General features: G+C 35.8%; 2 protein-coding genes across 2 annotated transcripts; both read left to right on the top strand.

Annotated features, from left to right (window-relative positions):
• The first annotated feature begins 328 nt into the window (after positions 1–328).
• On the top strand, positions 329–5,396 carry LOC115964756. Its single transcript, XM_031084011.1, has 5 exons — positions 329–621; positions 2,278–2,304; positions 2,458–2,611; positions 3,009–3,359; positions 5,283–5,396. Exons 1-5 carry the CDS (start codon positions 329–331, stop codon positions 5,394–5,396), a joined length of 939 nt encoding a protein of 312 aa, XP_030939871.1.
• Positions 5,397–6,550: 1,154 nt separating this feature from the next.
• Positions 6,551–7,084, top strand: LOC115964755. Its single transcript, XM_031084010.1, has one exon. It carries the CDS (start codon positions 6,551–6,553, stop codon positions 7,082–7,084), a length of 534 nt encoding a protein of 177 aa, XP_030939870.1.
• Positions 7,085–21,859: the final 14,775 nt, after the last annotated feature.

Raw genomic sequence — 21,859 nt, 5'->3', positions numbered from 1 at the left:
TTGCTTGTGATTAGTCTACTCATTCTAGTTTTTCCAACAAGTCTAGTCATTCTCCAGCTAAATCAAGTACCCAATATCCCTTATCTAATTATGTTGATTCATCCAAATCATCTCCATTCTATGCCTATTTTTGTTCCCTTATTACCAATGTTTCTGAGCCTAATTTTTATCATGAGGCTAACAAGGACCCTAAGTGGCAGGAGGCAATGGATGCTAAATTACTGCCTTGGAGTCTAATCATACTTGGACCCCCATTCCTTTACCTTCAAATAAGAAAGCTATTGGATGCAAGTGGGTGTACAAAGTGAAATATAAGTCATATGGGTCTATGGAGAGGTACAAAGCCAAGTTGGTTGCTAAGGGATTTACTCAACATGAAGGTCTTGACTTCACTAAAACTTTTTCCCCTATGGCAAAGATGGGTATTGTCAAGACATTACTTGCTATTTCTACTGTGAAAGGTTGGCACTTGACTCAACTTGATGTGAATAGTGCTTTTCTTCATGGTGAGCTTCTTGAAGATGTCTATATGCAGCTTCCTCAAGGCTTTCATAGCAAGAGGGAGTTGGTCTGCAAGCTTAACAAGTCTTTATATGAACTTAAGCAAGCTTCAAGGCAGTGGTACTCCAAGTTTTCAACCACCATTTTGAAGTGTGGATTTCGACAATCTAGATTAGATTACTATTTATCACTAAGAAGTTCTAGAATTCATTCATAGCTTTATTAGTCTATGTTGATGACATCCTCATTGCAAGTAATGATGTCAAGGCTGTTGAAGAACTTAAGGTCTTTTCGAATCAGCTTTAAACTTAAAGACCATTGGAATTTAAAATACTTCCTTGGACTTGAAGTGGCTAGATCAGATAAAGGGATAACCTTGTGTTAGAGAAAGTATGCATTAGAGGTGCTAAAAGATGCAAGGATGACAAGTTGTAAACCTTCCAGAGTTCTAATGGAACAAAGACTAAAGTTGAGTAAATTTCATGGAGAGTTACTACCTAATCAAGGGGTATACAAAAGATTGGTTGGTAGGTTGTTATACCTTACCATTACCAAACCTGATATAACATATTCAGTGCATAAACTTAGCCAATTTATGTCTAAACCTAGAAAACTGCATTTGGATGCTACCTATAAAGTTTTATAATACATCAAAGGGTGTCCTAGTCAAGGCATTCTTTTATCTTCCAAATCAGATTTACACTTAAAGGCTTTCACAGATGCTGATTGGGCGGCATGTGTCGACACTTGAAGATCAACTACTGGTTACTGTGTGTTCTTGGGAAAGTCTCTAGTCTCATAAAAGTCTAAAAAGTAGTCCATAGTCTCAAGATCATCTGCAAAGGCAAAGTATAGAGCTATGGCTGTGACTGTGTGTAAGATAACTTGGCTGTTAGCATTGTTGAGGGATTTTGAGGTTTATCATCGTTTATCATCCATAACTAGCTCTACTTTTCTGTGATAATCAAGTAGCAATGTATATAGAAGAGAACCCAGTATTCCATAAAAGAACTAAACACATAGAAGTAGATTGCCATGTGGTTAGGGACAAGGTACAAGAGAAAGTAATTAGATTGTTTTACACTCCTACACACTCACAATTGGCAGACTTGCTTACAAAGGCTCTTAGTAGCCAATAGCTTGTTTCTCTACTTACCAAGATGAGCATTGTTAATATTCATAATTTTGGCTCTTATGTTAAGGGGGAGTGTCAAGATTCTAAAGATCAAAAGAGGAAGAAAGATCAAAAGAGAAATAAAGAAGTTCAGAAGGAAAACAAGCTAAACAATACAGTCTAGTTAATTGTTAGCTATACTACAAGTAGTTTAGATAGTTTATTTATTCTCACGTGTAAAACACACATGTGGCTTATCACACATGCTGTAACAAATTTTGCTTATAGTTCAAGTAGTTAGTTTCTTTTCTATTTTTGGTATATAACTCAATTCTTGTACAGATTCATTCATTCAATGCAATATAGAGAAATTCCCAAAACTCTCTCTAGCTTTCAAGCTTCTTTTATCTCTCTAGTTGTATCTTTTACAGGACAAATGATGATTCCCACTAAGATTTAAGCAATGACACTTTTTTTTATACAAGATATAAATTCTACTCTAACCTAATTTAAGTGTATATATATGTGAAGCTCTGATGTAGGACACAATTTACTATTTAATTATTGTAATTTATTAATTTTGGCATTTAATTTGTAATTTTCGTTATTTTAAGTTTAGGGTTATTATTTCCTTGTTTTTAGGTGCTTTTAATACTTTTTAGGTCAAATTTGGTTCCCATTATAGTTAGGTATTAATTATGAGTTATTTTAGAATATATTTTCTTGTCTGTCAAATTTTATGGAACCCATTAAATAGGCCCCTATTCTGTACACGTTTTTTGAACAATTATTCAATCAATAAAATTCAGGCTTTTGTCTTTCTATTTTTTGGTGGATTCCAGACCCTTTCTCCTTATGGATTCAAGGAACCCTCATAGAAGCAAGCGTGTTTTGTTTCTTGTTTTTCTAGAAGTAGACGTGTTTTGCTTCTTAACGCTTCTGCATCCCACATCAGTTGGTATCAGAGCCTTGACTTATCCTGGTTTGGTGGCTGAGGTATGAGACGGTAGCGATTTCGGTGACAAAAAACTTATTAAGTAGTATGTGATGTACAACTAGCACTCACAAATATCTTTGCTAGGATGCCGTCGTTGGAGCATGGAAACAATAAGATTTATTTGACTTTGAGAATATTTATTATGAGAGAAAAGTTAGGCATGCTTTGTATAAACTTAGTAAGTATGCCTTACGTTGGTGGGAACGAGTACAATCTGATAGAATCCAACAAAGTAAAGACAAAATTCGTTTATGGCCAAGGATGAAAAAGATGCTTGCTATCAAATTTTATCCTTTGGATTGTGAAGAAATCTTGTCATATACAATACAAGATTATTATTGGTCAAGAAGTTCATACTTGAATTATTTTGAAGAGCCAAATATTCCACCATTAAAGGAAGAATTGCATGTTGAAGAAAATATTGTTCTTGAAGAATATGTAGAAGTCAAAGAAGAAAATATAGAGATTTCTGAGAAAATTAATGAAGGCCTTGTTATAGAAGAAGAACCTGAAATCAAGATTTTAGAGGAGATTAATGAAGACCCTATTATCGAGAAAGATCTTGAAATTGAGATAATAGAGACCATTAAAGAAGAAATTATAGAAGAAGTTGTCAACGATCTCGATAAAGTCAAGTTAGATGATTGCAACATTCAAGCTCCTATTATCTTGGTGGGAGACACCGAAACAAAGTTTATTGATTTTATTGGAGTTGATAGATTTGATTCAATTGTCAGTTCTTATTTGGTAAATCTCAAAAATTACATGAAGACCACGGAAAAAGAAATTCAAGTTGATTTGTTTATTCCATTAATGAGTTGCAAGTATGGAAAGAAGATAAAGGGGCTCAAGCATTCAAAGTATTTGTTTATTTGGAGTAGAAGATTTTAGATTTCAAAAATGAACTCAAGGATGAGTTTGTTTCAAGTGGAGAGGTTTGACGTAGGACACAATTTACTATTTTATTATTGTTGTAAGGACACAATTTAGTTCCTAAACCCAAAAGGTAAAAGGATCTAGGCCCAAAGAGCCTAATACAATGAATATGTAGAGAGTGGGTTAGAAAACTAGGCTCTAATGAGTTGGGTGACAATTATAATGGATCCAGATGACAATAAAGTAAAGATGTACTGGTTTTATCTAAAGAAAATCGTCCTTGGCACAATCCGAGGAGATCAGTTCTTGTATATATCTCTTGAATTTGATTACAAGCATAGTTTTTGTTGTTACAATATTTTTCTCTTAATTCTTCTATCCCTTTTCCTCAGGGTCTTCCTTCTATTTTATACTATCTTCTTTCTTCCATCTCTACCCTCCACATATAGATTGGATTGCTGGTGTTGATCATTGTCCCATTAGCACCTTCCTAAAGTCTCTAGGAGTAATTGTAAGGCTGAAAATTACTGTTCAAGTATCACTTCCTCATTAATGTGGCCAGAGAGTTAGCTAGAAAGCATTCAACGCGGTGGTAGCAGTTTTCTCTTAGATATTTCATAGCTTTCTTTTGTCCTATACTTTCATGATGTATATCTTTATCAACAAAATCTCCTGGAACGTTGCTTCTAGATGGTAGACTGCACCTTTTGACCTCTGCTTCACTCAGCCAAGGTAGTATCCCTCCTCAGACCATCTTCTTGGACCATCATGACCAAACTCCTTTCTTTATTCAATAATGCCGACCTCCATAACAACATTTACCCATCCTTGGACTATTAGGCGTCCTCGGACAGAGCCTCCGGCCCAATACATACTATTGGGCCTATCATCCCTACAATTGTAATTTATTAATTTTGGTATTTAATTTGTAATTTTCATTATTTTAGGTTTATGGTTATTATTTCCTTGTTTTTAGGTGCTTTTAATGTTTTTTAGGTCAAATTTGGTTCTCGTTATAGTTAAGTATTAATTAGGAGTTATTTTAGAATATATTTTCTTATCTGTCAAGTTTTACAGAGTCCTTAATTAGGCCCCTAAATTGTACACATTTTTGAACAATTATTCAATCAATAAAATTCAGGCTTTTCTCTTTCTATTTTCTAGTGGATTCCAAACTCTTTCTCCTTGTGGATTCGAGGAACCCTCGTGGATTTGAAGTTATTTTCAGAAGTAAACGTGTTTTGTTTCTTGTTTTTTTAGAAATAGACGTGTTCTGTTTTTTGACACTTCCACATCTCGCATCAGAAGCTTCCTCTTGGAGACTTGAACCACAACCCTTACCTCCCACACCCCACAGGCCACAAACACTTATACTTGTAGAATGACCATCACACCGGTGGTGTGTGGTGGTGAGCTCTGACAATTTCAACTTTACTAGAGTATAGACTCATAAGCTTGAAAGTTTCTAAAACTGAGGAAAATCAATTTATTACTCCCATTAAAAGGCTTCTATTTCTATAGTTTGTCATAACAAAAAACAATAACCCAAAAAATATACAATTAGACCTTCTATTATTTTTTTCTTAAATAATAATTTTGACAGCAGAACTCTTTTCAAGAATTACCAAAATATTTACTTGTATGAATGTTTTCACCACCTTATTAATACCTTTGCTCTAGAGAAATAAAGAAATTGGCATGCATCCTCTCTCTCTCTCTCTCTCATTGTGTGTGTGTGTGTGTCAATAGAATTTGAGTCACATTTGTACTGTGAAAAGTCCATATAACATTCAGGTTGATAGCTGCAAATTGAAGTTTCCAAGGGAAAACAAATGTGATATTCTAGACATCAATGAAATAGTCTGGTCACCTGTCCTGGCTTCTGAGTTACCAAGCATCATTTTGTGAACCAGGCAACAACATGACGATTTCTGTAAATTCTTATCATTTCATGGATTTAAGTAACACCGGTGTATGGGTGGAGGGAAAATACTTTGAACACTACTCATTTAGAAACAATTTTTGTTTGAATGCAATAGTTGTGTTTGGTTTCTCTAATTCCTTGGCTATGAAAAAGCATTCAATGATGCTTTTAACAGTTTCTTTGGGGATCTTTTTTTATCAAGGCACATGAAAGATACACTTCTGGTCAATTAGACGAGTAGCGTCGCTTTAAAGTATTGACTACAGAGGAAATTTAAAATAAATAACAAAGAAAAGAAAGAAAGAAGGAAAAAGTTGGTCTCAGTAACATTGGAATTTCAATAATTGAGTTTAAAAATCTTAATGGATTCTTGTACTGGGAGCTTCACATCACAGAGCAAACTATATGCAGATATATCTGTAAGGGCTCGTTTTTTTTTTACATTTTTTTCCTTGATTCATATACGTATGTTGATTTTAAATAAGAAACTGCATGGTACACGCACTTTGCAACACAGGAATATGCACCAACCTCACATTACTATATTAGTGATACGCTTTGTCGATCCCTTGTTACGTTTGATGTAAGGAACACAATTGATTATCAAAAAAAAAAGATGCAAGGAACACAATTATGGATAAGTGTTCCTCAATGATTTAGCACGATTATTGATGGTTGAGTTGCTAGAAATTGGTGTTAAGGATCTTAGGATTGGGCATGTATGGCTAAGCACAAATAGCAGAAGCTTAGCCTTTGTGTCAACCCTTTGTCGTAAACAAGAACTCTAGTCACATCCATGTATGAGTACACTGGCGGCTCCACATGCAAGCAGGGAGGTCACAGGACCTCCCTGACTTGCACCTGATTTACAAAAAAATGTATATATATAATTGCTAAAAAAATATTATATGCTACACTAACCTATTGGAAAGAAAGTGATATTTTACACGTAGATCAATTGTTTCTCGCCCTAGCTTCTCTCTGAGATACTAGAGCGTAGAATCTTCCTTATCTTCTCTGGAATGATAAACCCTCCCCTATGTTAAGCCTCCATAGCAGTAGGGTTCCTCTGACCTCCGTCCCCTGTACGCGTGGTCTAATCCCTTCTCTCTCTATTCTCTCAATACCGCTTACCCTCATGGAAGAAATCTTATATGACTGGAAAAAATTATACTTGACAAACGAGGAAGACGCCAAGCTTAGTCTTTCAAGATCCAAAAATTTAAGAAACAAGGAGTACATATTGGCGGCCAAGTTCCTTACCAAAAGAGCTCTTAACATGGAAGCAATTGGTCACACGTTCAAACCCTTATGGAGAGCCAAAAAGGATTTTAAAGTGCGCGAAGCGGGAGATCACATTCTTCTATTTGTCTTCAAACTCAAAGCAGATGCAGAGTGTGTTCTAGCTAACGAACCTTGGACGTTCGACAAACACGCAGTCCTCCTACAGTGGTTCGATGGGTCAACGCCAATGAGGTATCTAAGGTTCATGAAACTGAAATTCTGGGTGCAAATATACGGCTTACCGATACATATGTTGGATCCAGAGACGGCAATCAAAATAGGAGAAACTCTCGGTCAAGTAACTCCATGCGAGAATCCTAATGAGTTGGTGGGGGGTGATTTTTTACGTGTTCATGTGGAGATTGATGTCTCAAAACCTCTCTGTTGAGGTCGAAGAGTCGCACTGGATGATGATGAAGAGATCTGGATCTCTTTTAAGTACAAAAAATTACCCAACTTCTGCTATTCGTTCGGTCTTATATCACACGATGGGAAGGACTGCGACATCTAGCCTGTAAGGAAAGACACAGAAACACTGAACCTCACAAGTACGGGCCATGGTTGAAAGCGATGCCTTTCAACCCCGGAAAAATCCTTTTCACCATGGTCTCTGGTATGGGCGACGAATTGGAGGGAGCCACAAAACAGTCTAAAACACCAACTGAGACGGCGGACAGGGCAACGAGAATGAAAACGGCAATGAAAATGGCAAGATCTGATTCCCGCGAGAAGGAAGGGGCTGATCGGATGCACGTTTCAGATATGGAAACCGTTGAAACAAAGGTGCAATTCATGCCAAAATCCCACAATAACAGCACCCTATTAAATGAGGTAATCACTTCAAATTCAACGTTATCTACATGCCATAATAATCCCATTGATTTTGATGCACAGGTTCAGGAAATAGACGTTGCACTTGGTACATATGACAGTCGTGCAAGTAACGTGGCCTTCAACTTAACTACTACCTCACATGGCTTAGTAAATAATGTGGCCCCTAGCTTAAACATTACCTCACATGACTTAGCAAATAACGTGGCACCCAACTTAAATGATACCTCTCATGACTCAGCCACAAATGCAGCCACGTTAACTTCCTCCTAGCCAGCTCATAATCAAATAACTCAAGAGCATGCAACTCACATGGTAGATATTTCACCTCTTCCAGCAAACAAAACCCTGCGCACTTGGAAAAGGTTGGCTCGTGATAACAATATGGAAGCTAAAACTAATCAAGGACCTACGGTCACAAAAAGAAACAGAGAAGAGGATATGGAATTTCTTCCTGAGTTACCTTTTAAGAAGTTACAGGTTTCAACGGAAGATTGTCAACAAAATACAATGGTCCACCAAGCATAATGAGTCTCTTAGTATGGAACTGTCGTGGGTTTAGGAACCTGCATACAAGAAAGGAGCTTGAAGTAGTGATTCAGGCAAAAGATCCCTCCGTTGTGTTTTTAGTCGAAACATGGGCGGATGAAGCTAGGCTAAAAGAAGTTCAAAGAAATATCAAGTTTGATAATATGTTCTACGTGGAAAGAAATCTCCGAGGTGGCGGGGGTTTGGCCCTATACTGGAAGAACTCCATTAATGTACATGTCAATTCTTTTTCTAAGTATCACATAGATTCTATAATCGATAAAGGCAGCGATGAAGTGTGGAGGTTTACAGGTTTTTATGGAGAGCCGGTAACTCATAAGAGAATTGAAGCATGGAATAAACTTCAGTTACTCAATACTAAACACAACCTCCCTTAGCTTTGCGCTGGCAACTTCAATGAAATCATAAGACACTCAGAAAAATTGGGAGGTAATAATCGAAGCCAAAATCAGAAGCAACTTTTTAAGGATGTCATAGATGAGTGTGGTTTTCTGGACCTAGGGTACGTGGGTGATCGATTCACATGGAGAAAACATTTTGCTGATGGTCACTCACTGTGGGAGAGATTAGACCAAGGGTTGGCCAACCATGAGTGGTTCATGAAATTTTCAGGGTCCAAAATTCATCACTTGCATTCGGACTCCTCAGATCACTCGCCACTGTGGATTACTTTGGATGGTTTGGATATTCCTTCTTTCTCTAAACCATTCAGGTTTGAAGAAATGTAACTCTCAGATCGTGGGTGCTCGGATATTGTAGAAGCGGTGTGGTTATCAAGGGAAGATGGAGAGGTTCATGATCATGTCATTCGTAAAATAGGAAAATGTGGTAAAGAATTAAGAGTTTGGAACTGGAATTATTTTGGCAATGTCAGAATGGTGTTAAGTCAAAAGAGAAAGGAGTTAAAAGAGGCTGAAAAAGTAGCCATGAGATCTGGAAATAATCAACAGGTTAGAGAATTGAAGAAGGAAATAGCCGAGTTGGTAGACAAGGAAAATAGACTCTGGTTTCAGAGATCCAAAGTCATGTGGGCAAAATTTGGGGACAGAAATTCAAAGTTCTTTCACAGCCAAGCTTCATAAAGGAAGAGGAAAAATCTAATCTAGAAGCTGAAGGACTCCAATGGCCGTGTGGTTGAGGATAATGAAGGGATAGTTGAATGTCTAGTGCAATATTATTAGACCCTTCTCAGTTCAGAAAACCAGCAATTTTGTGCCTCGACTACTGATTCTATCCAGACAGTGATTATTGAGGAGATGAACGCGAAGCTGTCTTCTGAGTTCACTCAGTTGGAGGTAAAGCAAGCCACTAATCAAATGGCCCCACTTAAGGCCCCGGGGCCAGACACTTTTGAGTCTTTACACAGTATGCAGAGACACACAGGGAAGGAAGGATACATGGCCATCAAGCTGGATATGAGTAAAGCGTACGACAGAGTAGAATGGGCATACCTACAATCAGTCATGGAAAAAATGGGGTTCACAGATCACTGGATCAAACTCATGATGTTATGTGTCAAGACGGTGACCTATTCAATATTGGTGAATGGGGAACCCAAAGGCATGATCACACTAACAAGAGGCATCAGACAAGGCGACCCCTTTTCCCCTTTTCTTTTCTTACTTTGTACTGAAGGTTTCAATGGGCTTTTTAACAAATCAGCCCACCAAGGACATATTAACGGTTACTCTCTTTGTAGAAATAATCCACGTCTAACCTACCTTTTGTTTGCAGATGATAGCTTGCTATTTTGAAAGGCCACATTCGAGGAGTGCCAAAGAGTTCTGGACATACTGGATGTGTATAGAAAGTGCTCAGGTCAACAGATTAACCATAGTAAGACGACAATCTTTTTCAGTAAATCCACAAAGGTTGAGTCTAGAAACCAAATTAAGTTGGCTTTGGGAGTTCCAGAAATTATTCAGTATGAAGAACACTTAGGGTTACCTTCGCTGGTGGGTAGAAACAAAAAAGCAAGTTTTAATTACATAAAGAAACGGGTTTGGAAAAAATTGCAAGGGTGGAAGGAAAAACTCCTTTCACAAGCTGGGAGAGAGATATTAATGAAAGCAGTTGTTCAGGCCATTCCAACTTACACCATGAGCTGCTTCAAACTCCCAATAGGGCTCTGTTCAGAAATTGAGAGTCTAATAACAAGGTTTTGGTGGGGACAGAAAGGAGAACGAAGGAAAGTCCACTGGGTGAAATGGGACACACTTTGCCTTCCAAAAAAAGAAGGCGGAATGGGTTTCAAGGATCTAGCCAATTCAATGATGCTCTCTTGGCTAAGCAAGTATGGAGACTACTTTAGAATAAGGATTCCCTATTTTATAGAGTCTTTAATACGAAGTTCTTTCCAAACTATAGTATATGGGAAGCCTAAGATTCTAGCTCTGGTTCACACGCTTGGCATAGCATTCTGAAGGGAAGATACGTCCTATTAAAGGGTGCAAGATGGAGGGTTGGGTGTGGGGAGGATATTAGTATCTAGAATGATGCATGGCTACCATCATAGGAGCATCCACGGATTCTTTCAGATATTGTTCCAAGTTTTGAAGATGGTAAAGTCTCTGACCTCATCAATCCAAGTATAAGAAAATGGGAGGCAGATTTAGTACAAGGCCTGTTTTCACCTGGAGAAGTTGCAATGGTCCTTAGTATCCCATTGAGCCCTACTCTGGTGGAGGACAAAATAATTTAGCCCTTCACCCCCTCAGGTAACTATACGGTAAACTCGAGCTCTAAGTTCCTAAATAAACTAAACTCTATGTTTGATTCTGCAGGTAATCCGCAGTAGCAAAATGAGGTGTGGAATCTGATTTAGGGGATCAATGTTCCTAATAAAGTGCGGAACTTCATGTAGCGGGTTTGCAAAGAAGTCATTCCAGCTAAGCACAATCTGATGAGAAGGAAAATTCTGAATAAGGATAGGTGTCAACATTGTAGAGTGGAGGCCGAAACAACTGCCCATGCACTTTGGAATTGCTCCATGTTGGACGAAATATGGGATAGTACTCCAAGATTTGAAGACCAAAGCCAACTTGGTGCACCAAGCATCACGGACCTGATCAAGTCGACTCATGAAAGAAGAAAAAACGTGGACCTCATAGCTATGGTGATATGGACAATCTGGCACCGGCGAAATCAACTCCGAGTGAGTATAACTGCCTATCCCAAAACCCAGGTCCTGCAACAAGCAACGCAGGCCCTTGCAACGTTCCAGCAAAGTCAACAAACCATCATCAACAATGCAGCAGTAATGAGACCCCAGAACCGTGTACAGTGGCGTCCTCCTCCGGGGAACTGTGTCAAACTGAATTTTGATGGTGCCGTTTTTCCAGAGTTGGGCAAGGCTTGTTTGGGTGCTGTGGCCCACGACTGTCATGGGAATGCAGTTGCTTCACTGTCAGAACAAGCTCCCTTACCGTTTGCACCAGTCATAGTCGAAGCCATGGCTGTCGCAAGAGCGATAAGCTTCGCACAGGAACTTGGCCTTCATGAGTTTATGCTTGAAGGAGATTCGGAAGCAGTAATCAACACCCTTCGAAGCACCAAACCCTCACTGACAACTTATGGTCATCTCCTAGAATCTGCCAAATCCACTCTTGTTACCAGTAAATGTATTGCTTTTACACATATTCGTAGAATTGGTAATAGAGTAGCACACAACTTAGCTAAACATGCGAGACATGTTAGAGGTTTATCGGTGTGGGTGGAGGATATTCCACCTCACCTCCATGATGTACTCTTTGCTGATCCCGATTGAATTTTAATAAAATAATAGTCTTCATTGTCAAAAAAAAAAAAAAAAAAAAAAAAAAAAAACCTATTGTAACTACTATAATAAAAATGTTGAACACCCTAACTTGAGAGTTACAAAAATTTGGGTTCAACAAAAATAAGAGTAATGTTACATTCACAAAATTTTTACAATAATTTCACAACAAATTCAATGTAGTAAATTGTTAGTAATTCTAATTTGACCCAAATACCAATATTATTTTTTTACTTACCAATAACAGTTTTTTGTATAAAATTTATTGTAAAAATGTTGTGAATGTAGCATTACTCCAAAATTAATTATGACCCCAAATATAATCCTTAATCCCTTTTATAATTTTTTTTTTTTTTAAATCTTAAATAACAACAATAAATATTAGCCCAAATAACAACAAATATAAACCAAACAAAAACAAGACAAGACCAAACAACAACAAGTGAACATTTTGTTCAACAAAAAGCCTATTATAAATCCTATCCAAAAAAAAAAAAAAAAAAAGCCTATTATAAAATAAAAAGATAAAAATCGCTAATCATTTAAATTTGTAGATCATTCAACCTATTTAATAAAATAATCTCTAATTTCATTTTTCCTTAAAAAATGGTACTAAGAAGAATATTGTGGTTGTAAGTTCTTTTTTATGGTGACGATAGTTATACTCTTTTTGGCTTTGCAATCGCAACAATTTTGCTCTCCTTAGTGATTTAATTCACAATTGTAACAAATATTTAAGTTCTCGCTTTATTAGATTTTGTATAATTTAAATTTCTTAATGACCACTCTAAAAACAATTCTTAGAGCCGCCACTACATGAGTATGAAAAAACATTATTAAAAAAAGTACAAAATTCAAGGGGAAAAAAGGAATAATCGAAGATATCATACCAAGTCAATTTTTCAAATTTTTTTCCTAAAGTATTGTATCTCATGCGTGCAAAAGCACAATGAATGAAATAACAAGGGACATTAGAAAAGTTATATCCCAATAAAGATACGAAAATGTCATTTAACAATCTTATTATTTTTGGAGGAAATTTTTTTTTTTTTTTTTTGGCACAATATGAGATTGAAAAGGGATTTCTTGGCCTAAAAAAGGGCCTTTGAGCAATTTTTTGAATTTTGGGGTCATTTTGCAATTTCTGAAAGTTAGGGCTATAATATAATTTTAGGAAGTTTTAGGGTGGGACAATTGTATTTTGGAAAAGTTTTGGGTCAAAAATATAATTTTTTGAAATTTTGAGGTCATAAATGAAATTTAAAAAGGTTTGTGGTTGACTTGTAATTTTGGGAGGTTGTCATTTTCGTGATTTTGTATGGATTTGGTGGCTGATGGGTCCAAGTAGATGCTGGGGTATTGGACTGGGCTGATGTTATCATGGGTTAGCCTTAATTTGTTTCACAGTTTGGGCTAGAAGAGTTTAAGTGAATGGGCTGGAGCATGTTGGGTTCATCTTGGGGTTGAGTGTATTTTATTTTCCGATTGGGCCTGGATGGGGAAAGATGGATTAAAAGTTTGAGCTTGGGATTTTAAATGAAGTGGGCTGATTTTTGTGTTTTTGTTTTTTGGTGATAAAAGATAAAAGTGGGCTGATGTTTGAGTTTAAATGAGGTTTGTATTTGAGATTAGGAATAAGTTTTGAGCTTGAGAAAGTTTCAGTTGGGTTGTATCGGGTTGGACGGAAGGTTGGGTTTGGACTTTCGATTATTTAGGGAGGCTGATGCTTGTTTTTATTTGTGGGCTTATGATTTTGGGTTAGGCTTATTTTCGGGTTGGGCTTCGGTGGTTTTTATTTTTGGGTTGGATTGAAGGGAATTGGGGGATGTGGATTTGGGCTTAAATGACCTCAGCTCAAGAGGTGTGGGGAGTTTTAAAATTTAGTGCAATCATAGCTGATGCTAAAAAATTTAAAGCTTTCAAGCTTTATCAACTCAAAAAGTTACTTTATCATTTCTTACATTTCACTTTACAATACACTCTTTATCTCATCTCCTATTTTTAACATACAATGTATTAAAATAATACAAATAACCTAATAAAAATCTTTGAACCAATGCATAAAATACATGCCCACTATGTCCACCATCTGCCTAGACCCGAAGAACCGCCTAAACCCAAAGCTCTTCACCCAATAATCGACCAATCCAAGTGGTGGTTCGGTCAGTCATGGGTCGTTGGTGCTAGGACTCAAAACTATTGATTCGAGTGGTGGTTTGGTTGTCTGAGAAACCGACAAACCTGACCCGCCCGATGACTTGTTCTCTCCTTGTCTAAAATTGCGACTTTCGGCAAAAATTCAATAAGCCCGAACTCTAACTCCATCAATATAATGAGATCTTGGCTAGATCTTGACATATCCAAAGAGATCTCGTCTAAATCTCAATAGATCCAAAGGAATATTGGCTATATCTTGTTAGATTCAGTCAGATCTGACGAGATCTAGCAAGATTTCGGCCAAAATCCAACAAGATTTGCAAAACGAAACTGATAAGACTCAATCCGGCTGATCCAAAACTCCATTTGGGTTAGTTACGGGTTAAGATTTTCCCCACCCAATGTTGTCGGGTTGAGTCCAAGTTGGGCACAAATCCGACCTGAATCGACTCGTAGATAGCCCTAACAGCCACAATAACAACCAATAACCACCGCCACAACCACTGGAAAAATTTGCCAAACCCAAATATCAAAACTAATCCCTTTAAACAACCAACAACCATCACAAAAACTAATCCCAAATCGATCTCACCAACCAATCACAATGGAGCCAAAAACACCAATCAGTGCTAATCTCACAAGCCACAACAAAAAACAAACGTTGATCTTTACTACAACAACAAACAATCTCACAACAACCTCTATAATCGCCATAACCACACCAATTCAAACCCAAAAGCAACCCAAAATCCACCATAATGACCCACAACCACCATAACCACCACTGCAAACCCATGACTGATAATGGTGACACCCCAAAGAGATGAAGTTGTTGACAATCTTCCATTGATGTTTGGAGGAGCTCAAGGTTAGGGTTGATGAGTTTGAGGCTTTCGGAGGGGGAAGAGAAAGAGGTCTGAGAGAGAGAAAGAGAGAGAGAGAGAGTTGGGAGTAATTAAAAAAAAATTAGGATTTGAAAATTTTAGATACAACAATATTGATATAGGAGTTTTTTTTTTTTTTTTTTTTGGTGCTAAAATAGTTTTTTTTTAGCTATTTTAGCATTACCAATGTGAATTCTCTTAAGTGTATACTGAAAGGGTTGAGTCCACGAGTTGGACTAGGCTTAACCCGGTCCAACTCACCTTAATGAAATTTCCCTTCAACCAATCAGGACTTAGGAAAAATCTAAAGGACCAATGAGACTTAGACACTTGACACCCTTATCTCATCTTTTATTTATTTTAAATCTCTTTTACTTTTCTTTTTCTTTAAATTAAATTAAAAATCCCTAAAACTATCTCTTTACTCTCAAACTCTCCTTCCTAATCCTTGCCCACTGTTTGTTAAAAATTCCTAAAACTCTTTCTTTTCCCATTGCTTGTGGGTTTGAGGATTGGATTTTTTGGCTTGAGGGTTCAAAAATTTGAATTTGATTTAGGTTTGGATATGATTGTTTAGCAATGGGTTTGGATCTATATGTATGGGTTTGATTTAGGATTTTGGTTGTTTTTGCATGTATGTTATTGATTTGGGGATTTTTGGGGGGGTTTTAGGTTTATGTTATTGTGTGCATTGGTATGCATCTGTGATAGCCAAAAAAGAAGAAGAAAATATGTACATTTATGTGTATAGAAAAATATGTGTTAATGTAAACAAGCATGTATTAGCAAGCATATATTACTCTGTTTTGACTATTTTGGTTATTCTAATTCTTTCTTCTTTTTGCTCTACTCTTAATCTACATCCTTTTTTCTTTACTCTGCTTTAGGGCTTCCATGTTTTGTGTGGCTTAAAAAAGATAAATAAATAAATAACACATAAAGCACAAGTGAAATCCGGATTAAAAAAGGAAAGGAAAGAACAAATAAAAGAGGAGGGAAAAGAGTAAGGTTTATTCAAAAATCTCTATGTATTTTTTGTGGTTGTAGCTTGTTGGTTATTAATATTTCACTTTTGTAGTCTTCTTATCATGCTTGTTGTGGTTACTACTGGTCTTGATGTGATTTGCCGCTCTACTTCTTTTGGTTATAGTTGCTTAGTCTTGATGATGCCGAAAATATCACCAATAGGTCACACAGCACTCGCGACTCAAAGCGAACCTGCACAACAACAACAATCGAAAGAAAACCTTAGAGAGCACCGATGTGGTGCCTGCTAAATACTCTCCGAAGGTCAAGTTAGAATTATTCTCACAACTTTAGAGTGCTAGAGAGGGTAAATTATGCGTACCTTAATTTGCGAGGGTATTAGGGCTTTTATAGTAGTAGAGAGTCGGCTTTTCCTTCTTGGTGTCGAAGTCTTTTCCATATGGGACTCCACTTCAAGTCTTTCTGAGCGTGGTGAGCAAGGTTTCCTTATAGAGGAGATCTATTTTCAGCGTGCGTGTCTTCTAGAATCACCCTTGTGCTCGGATTTCCATATTGGAATTCTAGGGCGTTTCTAGGCAATGAGCGATAGAGATCTTAGATCATGGGCCCTTACTGTGCCCTTCAGCAATGGGTCTTCAAAGAGCGTTGGATCATCTTTACACCGGCCCAACAGTTCCTATCCGTCAGGCCTATTACCATAGGCCCATCAGGCTCATATTTTATCCTCTTCAAGTCTAATGTTGCTATAGATGGGGGTCTCAGGTAGATGAGGAAAGAAGGGATTTTTCTATGGTTTTGGGTTTGTAGAAGAAAGGGTGTTGCTTTTTGTATTTTTGAGCTTTGTTTGAGGGTTTACATTGGATTTTCGTAGAAATTTTTCGGTTGGTTTCTATGTGGTTTTGTGTTGGTAAGAATGGGAAAAATGAAGAATTTTTATGTGTTTTTTGGGGTTATGCAAGGAAGGGTTTTTCTTTTTTGTTGCTAGTATTTTTAGAAGGGTTGATTTGGAGGTTGAGGTGGTCATATTTTTGGGTTGTAGGAGTGTTAGGATTTTTGGGTTGTAGGAGTGTTAGGATTTTTGGGTAAATGTGGAATGGATGGATGATGTTGAAGAATGTAGCCCAAAAAAAGAAGAAAGATTAATGTCTAGTTGTTAGAATGGAAAGCGCTTTGATTTTCCTTAGGCCTCTTAAATGGGGCTGATGACTGCTGTTGATGATTAGAAGAAAAAGAGATATTTATATAGGATTCCTAACCCTTAGGATGGGTTGTCACACAATCTTAATGCAAGGATCAGTGACATCACATGCATTGGAATATTCTAGCATTTGGGACAATCCTTAATTCACCTACGCAAGGGATTAAAACCTAGACTGTAGTGCATTTAAGGAATTGTGTGGACTTTAAATCAACAATTAATAATTCATAATAATACTTGGCATGCCCATTAATTGAAAGAAATTAACATGATTTCTAGAAAAAAAAAAAATCACATGCATGACTTGATTAAAAAAAAAAAAGGGACCAAACATGACAAAGTAAATGGACCTAAAGAAAAACAGGACACATAACTTACAAAAATCAATTAAATTCCTTAATTAATTTGATTCTTAAACCTTAATGTCATGCTCAACAAAAGAGATCCAAATGGTATATTTAATACTAATTTTTCATTAAAATTACACTAGAATTTTGGCACGCATTCCATAGAGAATTACATACTTTTTACACAGTTAAAATGCAAAATGGGTAATTTAATTCATTACGTGATATCTCATTTGATTCAAACTCATTTTTTGCCCATAACCAGTCAAATTAAAAGAATTTTAATGATCTGATAGTTCCAAAATTAATCTAAACACATGGTTAGATTTTGGATAAAGCTCAATTAAATTTTGTCAACCGCATAGAGATTGATGAAAATCAACAAAAAATGGGGTCTAACTATTAAAATCATGAAATCCTTCATTTTTAGGGCTAAAACTTCTATCAAGATTTAGAGTCGAACAAAGTACAATATCAACACTACACATTATCCATCAATTAAACTTAAACACATAACCATATTAAATTTAATGTCATTGAAAAACAAGGCTATTTTGAAGGAACTATAAGATATATAATTTTAACTTTAACACAATTCCATAGTTTTGTCAATTGTCATCCAAAAACATCTTGATCAATCAAAAATATATTCAATAAGACTTCCTGCTTATGTTAACATTTTGAAATAATTTTTCTATTTGTTTGCTGTCATACTTGGATTTCGGCCACATGACGTTGTCCCCTCTACCATTGAGGGTTTTTCACTTGACCTCGTGAATTTAGTATAAACTACAAAAATGTGTGACATGTGTACAACATTAGGGTGAGGTATGTGCAAGTGAACTTCCTTAATTATATTCATTTTTGGTAGTTGCCACTAACAATTGGAATTCTAAGGTGAATTGGTCACCTAAATCCAATTGATTTTATTTCCTAATCATAATGACTCCTAAATCATAATGACTCCTAAGCTAAAATAAAAAATAGAAGAATGTCTTGAACTAGAAGACATGGATTTGGAAGCTCGTTTACATGTGGGGAATGTACTAGGCACCCTACAACACCTATCCAAAATGATGATACCTTGTTTCGAATTTAATATAACTTAATCTCACCATTTAAAATAATAACTAAATATTTGGCATTTGGTTTTAAAAATTAAGGATATTATGTATGTACATGTGCAATAAAAGAAAACCAATCTATTCTACATGTAAATGTATATTATGTATAATATACCATAGGTAACATGTGAATGCATGACATGTAATCTATCCTAGGATGACATGTGAAATCTAGACTAGGATGACATGTATAAACTATCATAGGATGAGAATGACATGTGTAATCTATCCTAAGATGACATGTAAATAAATAATATGTGTAATTTATTCTAAGATGACATGTAATTAAGGAGTATGCATGCGTGAAGTTGGGCCAGGTTGATGGGTTTGTTCAATCTAACCTACTATAGTTGGGTTGAAAAAATCCAACCCACCTAGATTTGGTTGGACCCATGGGTTGAACATTCTTTTTAATTGAGCATTAGTACCGTACCAACACAAATAAGAACAAATTTATACCTAATAAACATAAGCATAGCACCAAACTAACACAAACTATTTTTATTAGTGCTTCAAAGTTTAAACCAATAAAAATAATAACAAATTTATATTGGTAGTGCATCAAACCAACACAAATAATCAAATCAAAATAACATCTCATTTAATTGTTAAGATATGAAATAGTTCAATCTCAATTTAGTTAAGAAATAAAATTGTAAGGACACAAAAATCAGGCGAGTTCGAACCCACTTAGAACAGTGAAGTTTGTGCAGCCCAACTAGGCTCAAATCAATAGATATTTATAAGAGAGTGGGTTAAAAACAAAGGAGAGGGGGCTTAGCCCGAGGACAATAATAGGGCAAAAATGACTAAAGATCAAAATTTATGTATATATGAAGGTTATTACAAGCTTGCTCGAGGAGGCAGTTCTCACACAGAATGGTACACTGTTCCCTTTTTTTCTTTCAATGTTCTTGTTCTCCTTTCTATCCTTAGAGTATTTTTTCCTCTCCCTCTTTATCTGGAAGTTCCCTTTCTCTTATATACTCTCCAGCTTGTTGCATCTTTGCCTTACATTTACCATCTTCCTAAATCCCTTTGGACACTTGTCCTCTTAAACTTCAGGTGAAAGTAGTAGAAGGAGCTGCTTAGTTATGAATTCCATTGTTCAGGTCATTTCCTAATTAATGCGGCTGATAAAACTGTTGCCAGTCATTCAATGTGGAGGAATTATGTGAACTTTCACTAGAAGCTTCCTTCAATCACTCTGATCCTTAATCTAAACACTATTCCTTCCATTCGGACTTCTAGGAAATATTTTGTCTCTTCTCCTCCCATTCTCGGGCAGACCCTCTCCTTGGACTTTGAGTGCTCTTCTAGTGATAGTTACACCTTATTGCATCCTTCCTCGGTCCTTGGATGCCCAAAAAATAAACATGAACAAGTTCATTATTCTATAGTTTCAATCTCAATTCAGTTGAGAAATTAAATAAACATAAACTAATTTATTATTCTATAGTTAGTAGGATATTATATAGTTCTATCCCAACTCAATTGATAAAAAAAAGAAGTAAATAATATATTTTTAAAACATATATTAAATATAGGTGGGTTGTGTTGAATTAAGCAAATTTGTGAATCTATTAACCCACACCCAACACGATCCACCATAAAAAAGATTTTGACAATCCAACCCAACTCAGCAAGTTGTGTTAGATCAGGTTAGTTTTGGGAGATATATGGGTTAGTTGCACATATTATATATAAATGATTTATTTTAGAAAGCAATGTCAAAAGGGCATAGGTAAACATAAGATCGCATAGCATTTTCTAAGAAAGTAAATTGCATAGAGAATTATGTAAAACTTAATTCACTCCATTGCATAGCATAACATACCAAGTGCAGTTTTGCAATTCTGTTTCCCAAAATGTTTTATCACATAGAAAAGGACACAAAGAAATAACATGAAACACAAATATTAAATTCCTAGAAAATATGAAAACATTGCTATTTCAAAATTTTATTATTTTTAAAGGAAAATTTTTTCATAGTATATAAGTGTCTACTTTTGCACTTTTATATATACTTCTTTTATAGTGTATCATCATTGTTTTTGTTATTATTATTATTTTTTGGTGAAAAATTGAACAAGGATATAACCAATTGCCGATTGAAAAAAGAAATATTAGTCAAATTATGATATGAAAACTTAATTAGTATTTTTGTATCTTAAAAAAGTAAGAAATTTAAATTTACATTAAAAAATGATATTAAAAGTAAAATGAAATTGTTAATTAATATCTGGGTATATATAATAAGGCTCCATTTAAAATTTTTGCCTAAAACACCCTAGATGATTTTGAGTTGGCCCCACCAACAACATTGACATGATTCTATAATAACATAAAATGTAGTATATAAATATGACAATATTAATTGTATTCAATAGTAAGGAATATTTAACTCAAAAATTGTATAATATTTATGTCTTCTCCAGAGAGTTAGCATTATATGTTCTAAAAAAAATTATATTTTAATATACCAAAAGTTATTTTATCTATTTTAGCATAACATTTAACATTACATCATACATTTAATTTTTTATTTTAATACATCACCCATTAAAATAACCTAAAATAGCACTCATCGTCTATTAAAACAAAAACAATATATATATATATATATATATATATATAGAGAGAGAGAGAGAGAGAGAGAGAGAGAGAGAGAGAGAGAGAGAGAGAGAGAGAGAGGAGAGATAAATCATTAAAAAAATTAGTACATAATTGTAGTGGGCCTTTTTTTCAATGTTGGGCTGGGCTGTCTCCTGCGGTATTGGCCCAAATATTCTAAGTAAGGGAGTTAGAACTGGTCCAATTGTAACTCACTTTGGTCCGGCTTGTGTACCAACTATGCCCCGTTCGCCAAAGTTTAATCACAGAGCCACGGCAGGCAGAACCGCTGTGAGTAAGTTATGGCAGACAGATATAATAAAGATGATATAAGAAACAAAATCACTACTTTTAGCCACAATAAATAAAAGTGAGCAACAAAAGGCTCTTTGTACACAGAATAAGCTAAGTGAAGAATAAAAAGAGTTAGCAAATTCAAAGCGTTAGTCTGCCACACCAAGTAGTACACGGGGTTGAAACCAAGAAGGGAAAAACCGTTTCCTCAACGCAAGTAATCTCAAAGAAGAAATTAATTGCTTTGAGAGAACAGGCCTAAATAGTCCATGCCCAAATACAAATCTTTTGCCTTTTATAGAGAGCAAGACTATTGAGGGAGAGAGGAGATCAACCTATTGGTACATACCTACCATTCTAAACTCTCTGTTTTCTTTTTCTCTTGTTACTTCTTACTTTTTTTT

The sequence above is a fragment of the Quercus lobata genome, chromosome 10 (genome assembly GCF_001633185.2).
Source record: "Quercus lobata isolate SW786 chromosome 10, ValleyOak3.0 Primary Assembly, whole genome shotgun sequence".
Classification (NCBI taxonomy): Eukaryota; Viridiplantae; Streptophyta; class Magnoliopsida; order Fagales; family Fagaceae; genus Quercus; species Quercus lobata.
The sequence above is the reverse complement of the archived record's forward strand: the minus strand, read 5'-3'. Positions and strand labels throughout refer to the sequence as shown.